Below are 20063 nucleotides of genomic sequence, written 5' to 3'. Positions count from 1 at the left end.
CTTAAATTGGTAACATAGTTATTTAAATTGTATCAGTTTTCTCAAATGCAGAAAAAGGTCTAAAGAATTAAATTGAAATTATTCTCATACTGGTATCAAATCACCTCATCTCTGATCAAATATTATATCGGGTAGAGGGGGGTATCACTGAAATTTCAGAAATTGTCACAAGAGGGAGGTGGAGTCAAAAATTACAAAAAATAGCCTCATGTAATATGTACACGCTCCCTAATGTGAGATCACAGGTCTTACTTCAATTATTAATGTCGTAAATGACAAATTACTTTCTTTCTTACTTTATAATTAGAAGTATGTGAATTAAATCCAAGAATTAACTAGTCTCTTTTTGTCTTTCCCACCTGCATGGGTTTGTACAGGCTTGTAACGTACTGTTCTAAACCTAAAAAGAATGTCGATAGTCCCGATTCTGACGATAGTGTTCCTTTGCTCTATCACTCACCCGTTTTTTCTCCTAATACCTCTCCGACCAATATGCATACCACACACGTGAGCCATAAATTTCCAGGTTACGGAAGAACAACTCCAAAACACTGTAAGGCAATCATGAGAGTGACAGACTACAGAAATTTAGAACAAAACAAAGATTCAGTTCGTCCATTGCCACACTCCCCTTGCAGTCTCGGTTTCAATTCTCGAAAAGCAGGAGGTTCCAGTTTTTCATTATCCGACGACGTGATTGATGAATCGTCTATGAGAAATTTATTGGCGTCAGAAGACTTGCGATGCGAACCGGGAAGAAATAGATTTTCACGCGGCTTGAGAAATCTCAAATATTTACAACAGAATGTTCTTGCCAGGAGGGTCTCTCAGTTCAGAACGAAAGCGTCGGACTCACTTGATGAAGAGAGTGATGTTGATAGCACATATTCTAGTACGTGGTCCGTTTATGGTTCGGATTCCGCCAGATCGTCGGTTCTTGATTTACGGCAGAACATCAAAAGAAAATCGTTCTCACGCGCCAAAAGTAGTAATGAAGGAATGGTTGCTCTTTTAATTAAATCTGTCCATGCCGGATTTCCTTTGGACAGTGTGAAAGAAGATCGAGAAACACCGACGCCTTCTCCTGTTAAATTTTTAGGAGACTCCTCAGATGCTTTAAAGAAATGTAAAATTTCTGAGGAAATTCCAGAGAAACCTGAAGATCCAGGTAGTAAGGTGTTCACAACTTCTGACAAGATAGACATCAAGTCAATTGAGAGTAGCTACAATAATGATTTCTCAATACCGATGATTTCATCTTCCGAAACCGACACTTCAACTGACGATGACGAACCTTCAGAATCGAGCACGAATTACAATATTCTTGATGACTCCTCGTCTCTGAACGAATTAGTTTTAAAAGAATTAGAAAATCCTGTACTAGGGATCCAAAAAGAGATGGAGACCATGAAGAAAAGTTTTTTTCCAAATAAGTCAAGGATTTCAAAAGATAAAAATCAGCCGATTTATAGAAAAGATTCTCTGCAGACTGATGAAAGCACCTCAACTGATATAACATCTTCAGATTTAGACTCAGACTTCTTTCATGATAAACTGGAAAGCAGTTTTAGAATTTTCGACCATGTACCTCAGAAAAAAGTTGATAAACTGGAGGAGGAACAGGAACCAATGCCGTTTCCAGAGCCTGATGCGAATTTGGAGAACAGTAAATTGTTTAAAAACACTGAGGACGAGAACACTAAATCAAAAGAAATTAAAGAAGAAGAATTTATTGAAAACGATAAACAGATTTTTGAAGATGATCTTCATTTAAAACGTCGTTTAAACGAAGCTCTTTTCTTTTTTGGACAAACGGGCAATGACGACTGTCCGATTGCAGATGAAACTCAAGAAAATATTTTAGAAACTTCTTTAGAAAATACGTCTAATTTACCAAAAACTATTTTTCTTCAGAATGAAGATGATAAGACTACTGAGTTGACTGTTATTACTCAAAAAGAAGGGATTGAAATATTTAGTTTGCCTCTTTCCGAAAATGAAAGTACTAAATCAACAGTGATTATTCAGCCAGAATTAGTTGAAAGCTCTAGTGTATCGGCTTTTGATGATAATGAAATAAATGTTTTAAAAATTGATAGCCAAGAGGAAGGGACTGAAATATTTAATGAACCCTTTTTCCAAGACAATAAAAATAATGCATTAACAGTATTTAATCGGGACGAAGAAATTAAGGATATTTCTGAAGATATTCTGAACTTAGATCATGCAAACTCAACCTTCTTCTTTCCTGATAAAATCGAAGAGAGTCAGGCTTTATTAGATCGACATAATGCTCAAAAAGATCAGAATATCCTAGTTAATCTTTCATTCTCAATTTCTAAATTTGACTTAATATCAAACGAATCTCCTCAACTTCAAACAGACCCTCATTACTTCTTGGATAATATTGATGCCGATCATTCGAGACAGCCAGAAGAAAATGAAATACAACAAAATACCTTTAATACTTCTGTAGAGAAATCAGATGACCAGACTTTTGATTCTTCACAAGATTTTGATTCTATTCAATCAACAAGAGTGCAAGAATTAAATATTTCTGGAGAAAATCATTATGTGGAATTAGCCTCAAACAAACTACTTATGCCTTCTAATGCATCAGAGCCTAAATATGATAATGAAGCAGAAGAGTTGAAGATTCCTTTAGTTGGTCCACAGGACACTTTGAATTTATCAAATTTTATTCTCGAAACTTCTGAAAACAGTCAACCGTTAAACTTGGAACCAGCTATAGCAGAAAGTAACATACTTATTGATGATAATTTTTTGAAGGATAAATCAAATCATGAAGAATCAGAAAGCAAACTGCAGCAGGAAAGAAATGTTCTAGTACCACAATTTTCGCAATACGAAGGAACTCTTTCACCACAAACAACTGAAGTGCCTGAAAGTACAAGGACTCAACCTCTTAAAATCTCACCAGGAGATAGAAACTTCTTAAATATAAACAATAGTAGAGAAGTTGTTCTGAAAGAAGATAAATCGTTTACTTATCACCCATCTCTTTCCCAACCCGAAAAAATAAATATAAAAAAGGAAATTAGTGAAGATAAGAGTTCCAGAAAAGTGGAAAGAACTGATACAGTAATTTACAAAGGTCCTCTAGATGAGAAAGGCAGGCCTATAACACCCAAGGTTGAAAAAAGACTAGCAGCTTCAAAATCTTCTTCATCAGAGTTATTGCCGATTCCAATTTTTGTGGAACACGTACCTGAAAAGAGTAACTTGTTAAAAGTTCCCATAGTTCACACCCTCGACGTGAACGTAAAAAGTACCTACACAAAAAAAGAAACCGAATTAGCTGAGAACGTGGTCCTTAAAGAGCATCAGTTGGAAGGATTAAGGAATTCGGAAGTCATGCAACACAAGTACAGAAGAACCTGCATGCTGGACTTGATGAAACTAATTGACACAAAGATGATGGTTCACACATCCCATCATCATAAAAAGGATTCTTTCAGAAGTACCAGAAAGCGAAGAGACAAAATATCAAAGAACTTGACTCCTTCACCAGATTCTAGTCAGAAGGCAAGATCTCACAGAAGAAGGTCGAAATCAAGGTCACCTGAAATGTATCCTCATGGCAAATTTCCTTCTACTTCCACTTTAAATTCTGTCCAGGCACCTTCTGTCCATACCCATCATCATACCGTAAGAAAGCATGCCAGTCCTTCTCTTCAAGCACATAACCATTCTGTTGAAAATACGTGTAAACATATTCATGATAACTCTCAAGATTCTAATCCAGTTTTGATGAAAGATAATTTACAATTAGCTAAGAGTGTTACACATCCGCTCGAACGTGAAATTCGAAAATCGGCTATTGATAAATTAGCAACTAGTCTACAGAGCAACGGTCTTAATAATTCTAGTATTGATGTTGAACTGCGTGAATTAAAACTGAACAATATTAGTTCAATTCCGATACCGGAAATTGCAGAATCTCCATCGGAGAATTTCTCTAGCGTGTGTAGCTTAAAAGAACCAGTAAAAGAACTGATTGTATCGACTAAAAACACTAACGCTGCTGTTACTGACCATTTGCGTGTGTCCTGCTCACCTCCCTTTCCCAGACATCAAGAAGAAGCTTCTACGAGTCCAGTTCATGCAACAACGAATTCTACGAATGTTGCCAATTCTTTGACTTCAAAAGCTCCACATTTGGAGAATTCAAAACCGAATCCTTCAATTCCACTTCACAGGAGGTCGAGTGATTCGGATCTTAGCATTACACCCAAAGGTGGGTTTTCTTTGATTATATTCTTTATATTTGTTATAAATTGTTATGAAATAAGTCATTTTCTTTTTTAAAATATTAAATGATAGTCGTGAGGTACCAAGAACTAAATTATATAAATTAAGAATAAATTTCGAGGGGCATTTCATAATGAATTGGTCTAAACCGATTGCAACACTGCGTAGGATTCAAATGATAAACAGCCAATTTAAATGAATACAATGAATTTCCACGATTACAAATAATTTCAAGTGAATGCAATTTGTTCAAAATTGAAATTTTTGAATAATTTTGAGCTCCAACCATTCCACATTAAACAATTGTAAATTCAAAATTGATGAGAAATAACAATTTTCAACTTAATCGCTATAAAAACGAGGATTTTGAAACTAAATTTAAAATAAAAATGTGTGAAATTAAACAATTTAAAAATTAAATTTTTGAGATTGAAACATTAATATTTTTGAATAAGACGGATTAAAAATTGTAAATTTTCCAAATGAAACGTTAAATTGAATTTAAGCAAGTTGGAACTTTCCAAATCTATAATTTAATGTGTTTAAAATTGAAAATTATCCAATTAAAAGCAATCGAATTCAAATGATTGTAAGTAATTGTAATTGGTTCATAACTGGAATATTTAAATAATTTTGAATTTCAATCATTAAAAATGAAATCATCGTAAATTTAAAATTGATGAAAAATAAGAATTTGTAAACTAAATCTTTATAAAAGCGAGGATTTGAAACCCAAGTTACAACTAAACATGAGTGAAATTAAACATTTTAAAACTTCAATGTTTGAGATAGAAACTTTATACATTTTTAATGAGAAGGAAAATTAAAATTAAATGTTGAAAATTTTGAAAATGAAGGGTTAAATTAAATTTGAATAAGTTTTCACTTTTCAAATCTAAAATTTAATGCAGTTAAATTAAAACTTTTTCAATCTAAAGCAATCGAATTGCAAAGAATTTTAGTTGAATGTAACTGGTTCAGAATTGGAATATTTGAATAATTTTAAGTTTCAGCCATTCAAAATGAAAGCATCCTAAATTAATAATTTATGAGCAATAACCATTTTGATCTAAGGCTTTATATAAACGAGGATTTAAAAAATAAATCACATGCCCTTAACAAGATTTAAAAATTGAAGACTTTTCATTCGAAATACAAAAAGGCGAATAATTTACAATTTGAAGCAATGCAATATATTCTAATTTTTTTTCAAAGCTTAAGATGTTGAAAATTTAAACAACTTTGTGTCAATTAGTTTAAAAATTATGGTGAATTTTTCATATGTACATTTTTTGCTATGGATTAATGATAAGAAATTAGAAATAAAAGTGTGTTGTGTCTATTTTATAACTTTTTGGTAAAGTAAAATCTTATACCTAAAATTTTAAAGAAACAGATCATGATTTTACTTTAATTAACACGAATTTTTGTTTATGTTTTAAACGTTCTGAAACGGCGGAGAAAAAACAAAATCACCGTAATTCCTAAAACATGAAAAAATAAATTTCCGAAAAAGCAAAATCATACAAATTTTATTTGGTTTGAGCCGAAGACATTTTATATTCGATATATTTATTTTTTTCCTAAAATGTGTACATATGTTTTGCAAATTTTCAAAAAGTTATAAATTTGGCAAAACACTTCGGTTTGCAATTTTTAATATTTTAATTATTGTTCACTAACAAATACTGTATATGTGAAAAATTAGCCATCATTTTTGAAGTAATAGGAAATTTTTTAAATCTTGAAATAAAAAAAGAGTACAGAAGATATTAACCGATTTCAAAAATTATATTTTACTTGTTTCGGATACCAGCCCACAATTTTGCCTCTTGCCTTAAACGAATGATTAATTTAATCATTTTCACTCCGACCTACTATGTACCGTTCGCTAAATGATTCCAGTTATAAAAATATTCTTCAACTTAATCAGATACTATGATTTACATTTAAAATTGATTTTAAGGCAATTTTATATTTCAATTGTAGCTTAGAATTTATTAATAAAAATTTCTTATAATTTTCAGATTGTAAATATCTCAATTCGTATTAATATTCTACTTTCAAACGGACTCCATTATCATTAGTGCTAATTCTCCTGCTTTGATTGACGATTTTTCACATAGAATTCATTGTCTTAACACCATTCTATTTCCTAGAAAACGCAGGTGTCAAATTTCGCAATTTGAGATGGAAAAAGTTATTTAAAATATACATATTTCACATTTTAAAGGTGCACCATATGCAAGTAAAATAAAAAAATGTTGTTTTATTTTGGAAAAATGAGAAAGAACTTGTTTTTCTGTTTCATTTGCTTTGTTACCCCGCCAGGATATTATAAGTTCTTTCGTGAACGTGAGTACTGAGAAGAAAAACCGTTATTTTATGTTCATTTAATTGTTGTACTCGTCGTACATTATAACAACCCTACACATCAACTGTTCCACATTATTCATTGACATTGAAAAGTGGTATACAGTTAAATTCAAACAATAAATCCAGATAAAAGCACGCTAATCATAAACAAAAATATCAATACACACAATCTTTGTATTTTTCTCCTTGAAATATTTTTGTTATTATTGCATACTAAGTCTTCTCAAAGTAATTCTCCAGACACGGGTTACTTTTGCTTCAAATAAAACAAACAACGATTTGCAACATTTTAATAACAGCAAAATAGTAGCTGTTGTCTATGTATCTGGAGCATTGTATTATGTGGTGTCAGTGAATTTACTGCATAGAAAGAGAAATAAATGTTCTTTAATCATAGTTTTTCATGCAGACTCTGTGTTTCAATGTTAATTTTTATTACGCATGTAGCCGCCATAACTGCATTAATTTTTCACGTATAAAAACAGCTTTGTTTAATATGTATACATATACCTCGTTTTGTGTTGCAGAAACATACGCCTTTACTTTTGCTGCGAAATGCCAATTTTTTTAAATCTTAGCTAGCAAATAGATAAATATGCAACACGCTCAATTTAATACAAAACTGCATCGTCAAAATAATTTTCTACCTTTTAAACTCTTCTGATAATGAACAGAATCTTATTCATTTGTGTGTGTGTAATTATCACCCTTTCCCCTTTATTCGAATAAAAATTATATGTATGGTTCTAACTAAAAAAAATAATATATGTTGCTATGCAGAGATGCTAATCTGAAAAAAGCTTTTAGAACTTTATATAATGAAGTTTTGTTTTATATCTTTAGGTAACTCATTAGCAGGAAGCGACAGATCCATGGGAGGATATTTGAAACCAACGACCGCGATTCGAACAATGAATCAAGAAGCTTTAGACATGTTAGAGTATCCATTTATCACAATGCAGCAATATCCGCCCGGATTTGTATTGCACATAGGTATGTAAAAACTAATTTATAAATCGCATTATGAAAGATAGCATTAATATGGAAAAACTGGATGCCTATATTTTTTATTCAATATCTGGCTTTTCATTTGAACTTTCATTTAAATATAGATTCTACTTTTTGTAATGCATATAATAAATTTTACTTTGATTAATAGCATTTGCTAGGACTTATACTCCCCTATTACAGGCAACTTATTAGAAAAAATAGAGTTTTTTAGGGGAAGAAAAACATAATTACATGCATCAAATAAAGCTCATCAATTCCAATCAAAGTTATTAATCCTCTCCCCAACCCCCACCCCTAAAAAACAGTAATAATATTATATATATGATATTTTAAAATCGGCAAATTTCTAAAATTTTATTTTATATTTTACGTATAATTAAGTTCTCTGAATTCCATAAAATGTCGTTGTTGTCGTAGCCCGTAAACACGGTAACATCTGAAGGAATTATTCGATTGGATTTCCCTTTGGCATACTTTATAAGGATATGAAAAGAAAGGACGAATAGTAGTTCAAAGTATGAATAATCTATCCCCGTTATTTTTTTGATAAAATAAAAATTACACAAGTTATAGCATTTTTAAAATCCAAAAAACGAAACGAAAATTAAAATTTGAAGCCAAAAAAAGCGTGATATGGTAAAAAGTTAAGAGAAGAAAAACGTTAGTTTTTCAAGGCCCTACAATATTGTCTTAACAACTTTTTAAATTTTGATAACAAAAGATCGAAAATTAAAATCTTTATCGCAAAAAAAAAAACTAATGAGAAAAATCAATAACTGCATTTTGTGTGTAAACAAAGCAAGATACGAAAAGAGAAAGATTGACAAAAATTGCACAGCTAAAAAAGAATAGCAAATTTTTCAGGAATTACTTTTTTTTGGGATAAGTAGTTTTTGTTTTATGTTTGAAAGACAACATTGAAAATAAAAAATTGTATTTGAGTACAACGATACAAGCTAAGAGAATAAGTGAGACAAAATTTATTCAACTGAAAAAGATTTACAAATTTTTTACGAATATTGTTTTGATAGAAAGTGTCGTTTTTTTCTAATCGTAAAAAACAAGATTAAAAATGACAAAAATTATAAAAACAAGGCAATAAGAATAAGACTGTTTCAATTTCCATGCATATTAAGAATTGTCATGTTATAATTTTATTAAAATGATACATGTTTCAGCGCAGTTAAAAATAAAATTTAACGCAAAATAAGAAACAAATATTAAAATAATCATGATAAATACAATTTGTACTTTATTTTACAAAATCTAAATACCCAATCGCAGGCAGAGGTTAATAAAAAATGTATTACATTTGATATAAAAGCGTTGAGCATAATGTAGAAATTTTGAACATTTGAACCAAAAGAGCTTTAACAAAGGAGAATTCACAATCGCAAAATTACAGTTGTCGATTCGTTGATCTTTAATATTGAAAGGTCTCTATATTTTAAAACCTTACATTTTTTAGGTCTAAAATTAAAATTTGTAAGCTTTTAAAAAGTCTAAAACCTTTGCACCTAGACATTTTTATCCATTGGACCTTTTTTAGGGGAAACGAAATGATTGATTTTTTCCATTAGCTTTATTTTATTGGAAAGCATTGAAATTAAAACAGTGTAAAAAATCTAAATTTTTTAAAAATAAAAGCCTCGTAATTTGAAATTCTTATGATACAATCTTATTTTTAAATTTATGACTTTTTCAATTCAAATGATTTAAAAATGAAATAGTCTGAAAATTCAAACCTAAGAAATTCGAAGACTTTGCAATATTTATTTTATAATTCCCTTCTCAACTTGGATTATTTTTAATCAGATATGAGTGTTTTTAATATAGATTTTCCAGTTTTTAATTTATTTCTAAATTCGAATTCCAGTTATTTAAATGCTTGCTGAATAAATGTAGCTGTGCAGAAAATCGGGACTTAATTATATATCGAGATATATATAATTTAAAAGAAAGTTTAAACAGCCACCGCATATATTTTTATGGAAAAATTTGAAATATATATATGTTCAGTTCACCGTTGCTGTATCAATTTTTGAAAATAAATAAATTACTGTCAAATATTATACTTTATTTAATTTATTTTTCATTTTTTTAAATGATTTCTTATTTTCAATAAAATAATAGTTCGTTTAATAAAAATCACATTTTCAAAAAAAATTAAGATGCAAGAAAAAAAAGTTGGGTCCGAAATGAAAGTTTTTCAATAAATAATTTTTATATGGGGGTTTTCAGTATGTATTAGATAAAAAAAATCTTTGAAACCTATATTTATTACCGACACGACAGCTACCCTCAAAGTGTTGTATACCTTAATTATTTTATTAACAAAATACAAATCTCATCCCTTTTCCATTTTATAACTCTTTTCTCAAAAAGTGCAAGTTGAAAATCTCGTTTATTCTCAGCTCGATATGAATTCTCTAAAATGTTAAATATTAGGATGTCTGCTGTGCGTGAATTTAAAGAAATCCAGGAATTGTCCTACATTTTATTTTTGATGTGGGAACTGCATTTTATTTCCTTAAAATTCTTTACAATTATTAAAGAACAAAACAAAAATGGTATATTAATTGTAATATTGTAATCGTAAGATTGCATTCTATCGCAAAGGAGGTCTTATATTTATAAGCGGAAAAAAAGCGGGAACTGTTCGCATATTTCGTTGGAAAGTTTTAGTAAACACCCTCAAATATCAAACTTTTCTAAATGTTAAAAAAATTCTATTTAATAAATTCACATTTTTCACTGAAATTTCTTATCTGCTTTTGATATTTGCTCTTGATTGAAAGAATGATACTTACTATAAATTCAGTAAGATTATTGATGAAAAATAAAAATAAAAGACATTTCAGTGAGTTCGACTTAAAGAATACTAAAAATAATAATGAATCTTATTTTTTTTTTTTTTGCAAAGGTGGATTGGTGAGTGCAAGATCTGTCAAATTGCTCGAAAGGATATCAAATCCAGAAGAACCAGAAGGACGTGATTCTTGGTGGACCGAAATCAGAATGGAGGTTCGATCTCATGCGAGGGCATTGGCTTGCAATGTTGTTATCGGGTACAGAGAAGAAACTAGTATCAGGTACTAGAGTTATCATTTATAATCTTAATTAAAGTCGTATTTTTGCTTTAGTCTCCCCAACTTTATTTTGCAGGGTGTCCAGCGTATTCTAAAAATCTTAAAAAGCGGGAATTGTACGGGAATTTTATTCGTAATAAAGATACGGGATTTGCTTTTTTTTAAAGCAGGAATTTTTTATGTTCCATAAATGAAAAAAGATTGAAACTTTTTTTTAGATCGTCACATTTTAATAATTTTTCTACCAAAAAGTACAAATTAGGTTTGGAATGTTCAAACTATTTAGAGAAGATTAGGAGAAATTAAGCTTGATAATTAGAAAGGGAAGTTATGGCAACGGAAATTTAAACTTACAAGAAAAGAACGTATTGAAAAATTACGAAGTTTATATTAAGTTGTTCCGTTACGAAAAGAAAAGCTTATTAACAACTTGCAGCTAAATAAATATGTTGTTTTGCGCGTTTCAAAATGCGCCTGAGAAAATGATTATTTTTATAATTTTTCTAATTAATAATTTTGTTGGTAGTTATAAACACTCTTTCCAAATATTTATTTTTATATACTGCACCATAGAAGACGCTTCATCGTATCTTAGAAATTATAGAGGTTTTTTTTTACATTTGAGGATTTTTTCTGATGAAAATTCGCTACAATGCAGGAAAATTTTATAATGTTAAAAAAAATTGTACAAGTGCAGTGAATTCAAAACGGAAAGAAACTTGTTTTACTAGTCATTTTTACAGATTTTAAAATATTTTCTTTTAGAGCTATAGCTTTACAAATTATTATTTTAAATACCTAGAAACTTTATATCGTTGAAAAAACACTAGAAAAAAGTAAGAATTTGGAAAAATGAAAATAAAATACTGCGTTTTTTATTTCTAATTTAAATGATATTTTTTTTAGTTAAATTTGAACAATATTTAGAACATTCATGTATGTGCACGGGATTTTTCAAAAAGCCTGCGGGAATTGTATGGGAATTGAATCGGAAATCCCTATTGTACAACCTGTTTTTCGTAACTCTTGATTATCCCAAAAATTACTAAATTTACTAATATTGCTTAATTTCCAGTGACGACGTTTGCGTTCTGAGTGCATCCGGAACAGCTGCAGTGATAAATCTTCAAAATACAGGTCAAGATCAAGACACTGCCATTCTCAATCGTGCCCAGCTAAGTATGGCTGCTGCCTCGATTGACTCCGATCGTGATAAAACACAGCAAAAAATAAATACCAAAAACGATAAGAATGAAAACGAAGTGCCCGTGATGAATCAAATAGGTGGAAAAGTTAAGCGCACATCTGAAAGTAATGATCATGAAATTCCCTACAGTCTTCCTATCAGTAGCTGCAGTCTCTGCCATTTACCCTACAGCGAATCTAGTGTGCCATTTAAAGTCAATGTCACAAAATGCGCTATTTGTCGTCGAGCAAAAGTCGCAGACGTTTTGTTCACTACGATAGAACTTCCGGATAACGTTCCAATAACTGGAAGAGGATGCTTCATACAGGCAATCGTCTGTAAATGTAAAAAAGACTTACGAGGAGAACTGAACGCAAAAGAGATCTCAGATTGCCTCCCATTTCTCGAATACGAATTGCACAGTTTGTTGGTGAATAAACTCAAAGTCAAGGGAATGAATGCAATATTTGGGTTGAAAGTGCAAGTCTCGATTGGAGAAAAGTTGATTATTGGAATGGCTGTTGGTACTGCTATTTATTTAACTGCTCTTCCACCACCTTCTATGCCTCAAATAGCGTCTGGAAATTCTTGGCATAATGAAGAACAGCTCAACGAGATTCAGAAGAACCTTGTAGAAACTGTCAAGAAAAATAGGGAGTTTTACAAACTTAAAAATACCGTAAGTTTATATCTAACATTTTTTTTACTTGTAGGTCAGGGAACACATGGGAATCGGTGAAAATTGGGGGATTTTATTGGTCGGGGAAAAACAAGGATAATAAATTCAAATTTTTTAAATCTGTATTTGAAATAATTTTACTCTGTTTATAAAATATTCTAGGTGAAAAATGTTGCAAGATTAAGATTTTGGCCTTTGCATATTTAGTGTCAGAGAAAATGAAAAATTCGTCAGAAATCTTTATTGGTTAAAAATTGCTCTCCTTTGCTTGAGGATTCGCCTATTTTATTGAAATATTCACATTTATATTATTAATTGAAAATCGAACTACTTAGTTCAGGGGTCTCCACAATCCACTGGTGCAGCGTGAACCAGGATCGCTCGGCTTTTTTCAAGATGTACTTATTTTTTTTCGTCGGGAAACTGAGAGGAAATTTATGACCCCTTTGAAAAAATCCCAGTTGGAAGGGCTCGGAGAACCCTTTTTTCTGGTATACGATGACAGAACTTGAAATACAAAATATTTTATTTAAAGTGTTTGAACCAACAATTGCCGATAATTGTTCAAAAATAGATGTTTTCGACATTAATAATACTAAATAATTTTAAAAAATACTAATAATAATAATAAAAATAAGCGGTCAAAAATAAATTCAAAGCCTTCAAAATTTAAGAGTTTTTTTCCAAATCGAGAAACTGTAAATAAAATTATTTCAGAATAAGTGTTCGAAAATAGAAAAAATTACAAACTTTAAAAATTGATTACTTAAAGTTCAAGAATTTAAAATGGCATTAGCGCTTTTAAATAAAAATAATTTTCAATTTGATACTACTTTGAAGTATATTGAGTGTTTTAAGGTCAAAGCTGCTCAAATTGTAGAATAAAAAATTTGCTTTACAATTTACAAAATTTAAATTGATTCCAGACATTTTTTTTCTACGATAAAAAATTAATTTTTTCGTCATTTTTACCTCTCAAAATGTAAATTTTAAAAATTATAAAGCTTTAAAATTCAAAATAAAAACTAATTCTTGAACAAAAAAAATCTTTCTCTTTCGCTCCACTGGGAATCGAACCAAAGATTCATTTAAAATAATTATTAAATAATTCGAAAAAACTTTTTCAAAAAAGTAATTTTTAATTTTTAATAGAAAAGTTTTGAAAAACGCTATCACCAATGAAGGAGAAAAATTCTTTACATTGGAATTAACAGATCGTAAAAATGGTAATTTATTTATTTTTTGTATCTGTTAGATATAATAATATAATCAATTATTTAAGTCCATTTAACAATGTTTTAAATTTTTATTATTGAAAAATTTGTTATTATGGATTTTAAAATTGATTATTTGTTTAATATTAGGTGATAGAAACTCAAGGGCACGTGAATTTCTTGCTACTTTCCTGCTTACTTACGTAACGAAAACTAAACTTTCATTATTTCATTTCAGAATTCTAAATTTTAGCGTGAAGTGTCGAATAGAAATAAGGGTCTCGAGTTTAAGGGTTCCCGGCGGCAAAAAATAAGGTAAAGGGTTTTGAAAGTTCTGGGTCAAAACTGAGTAGATCCGACGTATTGGCCTGGGATCGCTAGTAGATACAGGATCTACCTTTGGAGGCCTCTGACTTTTAGTTGAAAGCCACTTTGTTTATCAATCATATTTGTTTAGTTATATTTTTAACAGAATTAATATTACACTATTATTAAGGTAAACGTCCTAGTAATCATGATGCCAAATTTCTGGATTTTTGTTTATTTTGAATTAATGTAATTTCTATTTTCTATTATAAAATGCTAACAATAAGTTTGGTTTTATTATTAAATGTTACTTTTAACATATTTCTTTAACAATATGTTCCAATTATAACCAAGTTTCACGATTACTTTGACATTCACCTCACCATTCCTAGTACTCGAAGATTCATAATTTTAGTTGAAAATTTAACTATTTTGTTGAAAATTCAACTGCTTTTGGTTGAAGTTTATTATTTTTGTTTGGACTGGGAAAATGACAAATTTATCAAGGAAAAGTCAGGGAATTTGATAACTAATTTTTTCGGCCACCCTGGAATTGTAAATTATCCGAGTTTAAAAGGATCTCAACTTATTTAATTGGAAAGCACAGCCTTTTATTTCCTTTTTCTTCTTATTTTCCCTATGTTTCTTGAAATGTGCAAGAAGGTTCAGGTACTGTTGGACAATTTTTATTCTTAAGTCGTGCATTTAGTATGATTTTGTTTATCGCTTTTGTACAGGATCTTGACAACGGAAGATCCAGATCAGACACTGATGAATCAGATGACGATCTTCCGGAAATGGATTTGAGTATGGGAGCGAAGGATGCATGTGTTCTTGAAGTCGATGACCTCGAGGACATGGAGAGAGTAGCTTTGTTAATGGATGACACTCCACCAGATGACTTCCATGTAGTAAACACGCAGACGATTCCTGGTTTGGAAGATCTGGAAATTGTCAGAAATCTGCAAATGTTTACTCAAGTTTCGAGGGCAAAGATCCCCTCCGGTCAATTTAGTTCGATGCCTTCGAAATATTTTGCGAGGTTACTCCAGGTAAAATATTAGTCGATTTTGCTCCTATAAATTATACATTATGTAATAATAATCAACTATTTATTCATTCTGTCCATATCGAAGATCATAATTATTAGATTCTGACTATATTTCTTTATAAATTCCTACTTAAAGCAACATGAAATTGTTTACCTTCTTATATGCAAATGTTTTGTCGATGATTTTCAATTTGGCCGTGGTTACAAGTTTAGAAATTTCGGTACAAATAGCCAGATTTTGACTGTTCAAATAAAGGTAGAAAAGGGGCTATTCTTACGGAAATTTTGGTACGGATATCCAGACTTTTTCAGTACGTGTAGACACTTCCTTTTAAGTCAAAGTTGAACATTTTCATAATAAAAGCTTTGATAGTGAGTTTTTAATTCAATAAATTGAAACTTTAATACTCTGAATTGTTTGATTTCCATTTTAGTCAGTTATAACCTTTAATAATTTAAAATTCAAGTATTCGACATTGTTTGATTTTAATTTTAAACGTACAAATTTGTCTGGTTATTAAGATTTTTGGAAATCATAAAATATAAAAATTAAAAGACTTTATAGTTTTACAGTTTTAATTTTAATTTTTTATTTTCAATGTAATATCTTAAAATTGTCCGATTTTTATTTGAAGATTTTCAAAAGTGAATTATTTAAAATTAAAAAATTTTAAGAATGAATAATAATTCTGAGTGAAGTTTAAAAAAATGCTACGATTGGAAATTAAAAAGTTAAAAATTATGTTCTTCAAAATCCGAATAGATAAAAATGAAACTACCTAAAATTGATGCGTCAGTAATTAAATAAATTCTTTAATTTTGAATGGTTACAATTTTAGTATTCTGAATTTTCATGTTAAACGCTAAATTTGGCATGATTCCATTTTATAAGTTTTTAATTTTTCAATTTAAATAGAAATAATTCAATTGTGAAATTTATAATTTATTAGCAATTTTTAATTTTTAACGATTTTAATGTACTTAAAATTATTTAACTTGTATTATATTGAACGATTTTATCAAAATAATTCAATTTTAAAGGTTTATAATTGAAATTTTTTCATTTTGAGTGGTGAAAATGATATGAATTTATTTTTTGTTCCTCGAAAAACTTGTCTAATGATTTAGTATACTAGAATATAAAAGCTTTGCCTTTCAAACATTATATTTAGTTTTGAATTGCAAATTGTCAAATTTTAATAGCTTCAAATTAAAAATGATTGAAATTCAAAACATATCAATTTTGAATGTTAATGATAAAAAACATTTGAAATTTCTTCGAATTTGTATGAGTCAATTTTCAACATTTTAATCTGAAAAAATTCACTTATCAAGATTTTAAATCCTCACATTATCGACATAATTAATCTGAAAATATTCACTTTCAATATTCTTCAGTTCGAAATAAATTGGTCCAAGTTCAGTCCTTTTCATTAAATTCGAAATATTCTCTTTTTTCAAAAATTTTCCTAATCTAAAATTATTTGTTTATAGAACATTTTCAATTCAAAATACTTCAATACATTTTTTCAAATTTCAAACGCTTTCAGTTATAAATTACGAAGAATTATTTACTGTTTAAAAAAAATAATAATAATAATAATAATGGTAAACACACGTTTTGCGCGCTTACAGTTATTTCTAATACGAGATAATTTTCTGTAATTCAGTTATTAAAAATATTCAATTATATTTTTTTTTGTAGACCGTCTATTTTAAATTGCGGCGGATGGTTCCTTGCGCTCTTTGTGACCTCAGATTTAGAGTTGCTCTTCCCGAACAAGACGAAATTCAGCTGTCTGTTGTGGGCATGGCTCTTGGATTAGGAGAGCCTTCAAAGTATTCAAAGCATCGAAGGAAACTCATGTCATACTCTTCGAGCAAAGATCAACTTAAAAAATCAGGTACATAAAAACAACATAGATCGCCTTCAAATTCCAAAACTTTCCATATTTGAGAACTCATTTAAAGTGAAAATTGTAATTTTTCTCTTTAGATGACTGTGACATGATTTTCACTCTCGACGAGGATATCGCTGAGTCGGTAGCATCAAACACGACTGAAACCACAACAAGTGTATCAAATAATCTTTTGTACTCACAAAAGCCAAGGTCTCGATCTCCCCTCCGAATAAAATCGCAAACAATGCATAGGGACAAACACGTGAGACTGCTTTTTTAACTTTCCTTTATTCCTTCAATGCAATATAGTTTTTTTTTATAAAATCTAGAACTTGCATAGAGAAAAAAAAACGAAATAATTATTATTTATGCCAATTTAATCTTATGGAGATTCAAATTTAAACTAGATATTACAATCGTGTTTTCTTGCAGGTGCCTTTAAAGGAACGCTATGGAGTAGATCTTACACCACTTTCGTATTTACCTGGTGGAAGGATTGAGAGGTACCTTGGGAATCTCAATTTCTTTTTTATTAGAGAAAGCACGTCCATTCGTGAAGTAAGTAGAAACTTTCTACCCCCTCGACAATAAAATTGTGTAGATTTTTAAATCATTTTTTGGATGATGTTTTTCAGAATGGTGGCATTAGTGGTTTTACTCACAGCTTTGTAAATGAAGTTCTGTCAATCGTCCGAGCACATGTAACAGCTTTAGGTGGGAATGCGATGGTAGCATTTTTTATGACTCAGTGTGTCCTTCTTCACAGCCCACATAAAAATCACGTAAGTTCTTACATTTTTTATGTACGATTATTTTAAATTTTATAGATGCAACTTTTAGAGTGGGGTTTATTTTTGCTATATAAGATAGAAACTTTAATGAACTCTTACAATAGATAATAAACAATTGTCAGAATTTTTTTTAAAGAAAATTTCAAGCGAAGTTTGAATTTCAGAAAATAGCAAAGTGGGGAAATATCTCATTACGATTATTTTCTCGAAAAGTATTTTGTTCTTTTTTCAAACATCATCTATGTGAAAGGAGAAACCTATTAGTTTAAAGGAAGGAGCTTTATTGGATTCTCTAATGTGGAAAACTTCTAATGTGAAAGAGAAGTGTGTAATTTAAAACATATACGTACATATTTGAAGTCAACCTTCTTCTTTTTCAGAAAAATTGAAAGATCCTTCGGTGTAATTTAAAAATAATCTTCATATAAAGTTCTAGTTGGTTTTTGCATTATAAAATTTTTAGCGCTGAATTTGTATAATTAAAATTCTCAAATATGGCATAAGTATTACTTATGCAGAATCCTAGTTACAGATTATATGAAACTTCAACTTCAAGTTTAAACCTTTGCAAGAATGAAAGAAGCCAAGTGTAAACTTGAAATTGGATTTCAGCAAGAATTCTAAATAACTTTTTAGTAGATCGACCGACAATGTTTCTCTCTCAGAATTGCGAGGTGTCCTTGAAATACTGCAGAATGCCACCCTTCGCTTTTAATAGAAACGTAATATCCTGAGATGAAAGAGAGGCTAAAATTCGTTAGAATTTGTTGAACTTCCGCTCACAAATGAGAACGATGAAAACTATTATGCGCGCGGAAAAAGGAAAATCGATTTGTGAATAATTTTCGCTTTTCATCTTTAAGGAAATGTAGTAAAGATACGTGGTTGATGTCTGGGTTCAGTAACTCACGCAGGCAGGATAATTATAATAAGATTATTACATGATTTAAAAAAAAGTTTTTTATGCCTTTCAATTATTTCTGGGTATCTACTCTACCTCGAAGATCTAGAATCACCATGCAATTTTTTTAATGCTATATAAATTTAAATACAAATGATTTTTCAATTTAGTTTTTTTTGTTTTAAAATAGAACTATTCCAGTTGAAGATTCATCATTTTAGTTGAAAATTCATCACTTCATTAGAAAATGTAATTATTTTGTTTCAAATAAAAATTAAACTATTCAGTTTTTGGGCAAATATTAAAATAATAATAAATGAATCAAATAATAAGAACTAATAATATTATATAAGGAATAATATATTTTTTAAATTTGAGAGAACGCCAAATGAACGACTAACGAAACAAGTGTACCAAGACAAAGTAAATGACAGCGTGCCCAGAGGCAGACCGCTGAAGGAATGGTTAGAATGTGTGAATGAGGCCCTAGTTAGAAAAGACATAAGAAGCCACCGAAATACGAGAGCCTGCATGAAAAAATGCATGGACGTAAAAGAAGCTATAGAAGTATACCAGGACAGAAAGTATGGCTGCAAATAGTTAATAAAAAGAGTATCAGTAGAGTGAATGACGCCTGAAACAAAAGACCTTGGATATTAATCGACCCAAGTGGAGAACCTCACATGACGACTTTGTGACGATCTTCACTTGGGGTGATTGCTAGAGAGATTGCTCAGCAATATGGGTCGGAGCAGTGTTGGGGAAGAAATGTTTTAATTAATAAATAACACGCGAATTCTGGATCAGTATAAAAATTCTGTATTCCTTCCTCACATTACTCCCTCCGCCACCGAGTGAGTAACGCCTACCCCGAAAGAGAAATGGCTTAATGTGTAATAATAATAATAATAATAATAATAATAATAATAAAAAAATTCTGAGTTGAAATGTTGTCACAGGCTTATACAGCCCAACATGTCGCAGGAATTTTTGGTTAGCGTTGGATTTTTTTTTTATTTGATAAATTTGCAGGGGACTGTCCCGGTATATATCATCAGTCACGGACGCATTTTTATAATGCAATCAAGTGATCTGATGAGAGCAGTCTGCCCAGACATATTGGACAAAGGCTGATTTTTACCCCATCGTTGACGGACTGGGTTGCAGTCAAGTACACGATGGGCGGACCTACAGCTTAAGGTGGGTTCCGAACCACCAGAACCTCGGTAAAGGTACATTGAAAAATTTCTAGAGGTACCGGCTCAGAGATCGAACCCCGGACCTCT

General features: G+C 30.2%; 1 protein-coding gene across 1 annotated transcript in view; it reads left to right on the top strand.

Moving 5' to 3' along the window:
• The window catches only part of LOC117170664, a 245866-nt gene that overhangs the window by 210675 nt on the left and 15128 nt on the right, over nt 1–20063 (top strand). The window contains exons 6-14 of the mRNA XM_033357592.1: nt 378–4258; nt 7492–7641; nt 10583–10751; nt 11824–12613; nt 14871–15185; nt 16890–17088; nt 17181–17347; nt 17518–17643; nt 17721–17867. Of these exons, the coding sequence (XP_033213483.1) occupies nt 378–4258; nt 7492–7641; nt 10583–10751; nt 11824–12613; nt 14871–15185; nt 16890–17088; nt 17181–17347; nt 17518–17643; nt 17721–17867 (5944 nt within the window). The remainder of the gene's footprint in view (nt 1–377; nt 4259–7491; nt 7642–10582; nt 10752–11823; nt 12614–14870; nt 15186–16889; nt 17089–17180; nt 17348–17517; nt 17644–17720; nt 17868–20063) is intronic.

This window comes from Belonocnema kinseyi, chromosome 4, assembly GCF_010883055.1.
Source record: "Belonocnema kinseyi isolate 2016_QV_RU_SX_M_011 chromosome 4, B_treatae_v1, whole genome shotgun sequence".
NCBI lineage: Eukaryota > Metazoa > Arthropoda > Insecta > Hymenoptera > Cynipidae > Belonocnema > Belonocnema kinseyi.
Note: the sequence above shows the minus strand (reverse complement) of the source record. Positions and strands in the feature narration are given on the sequence as shown.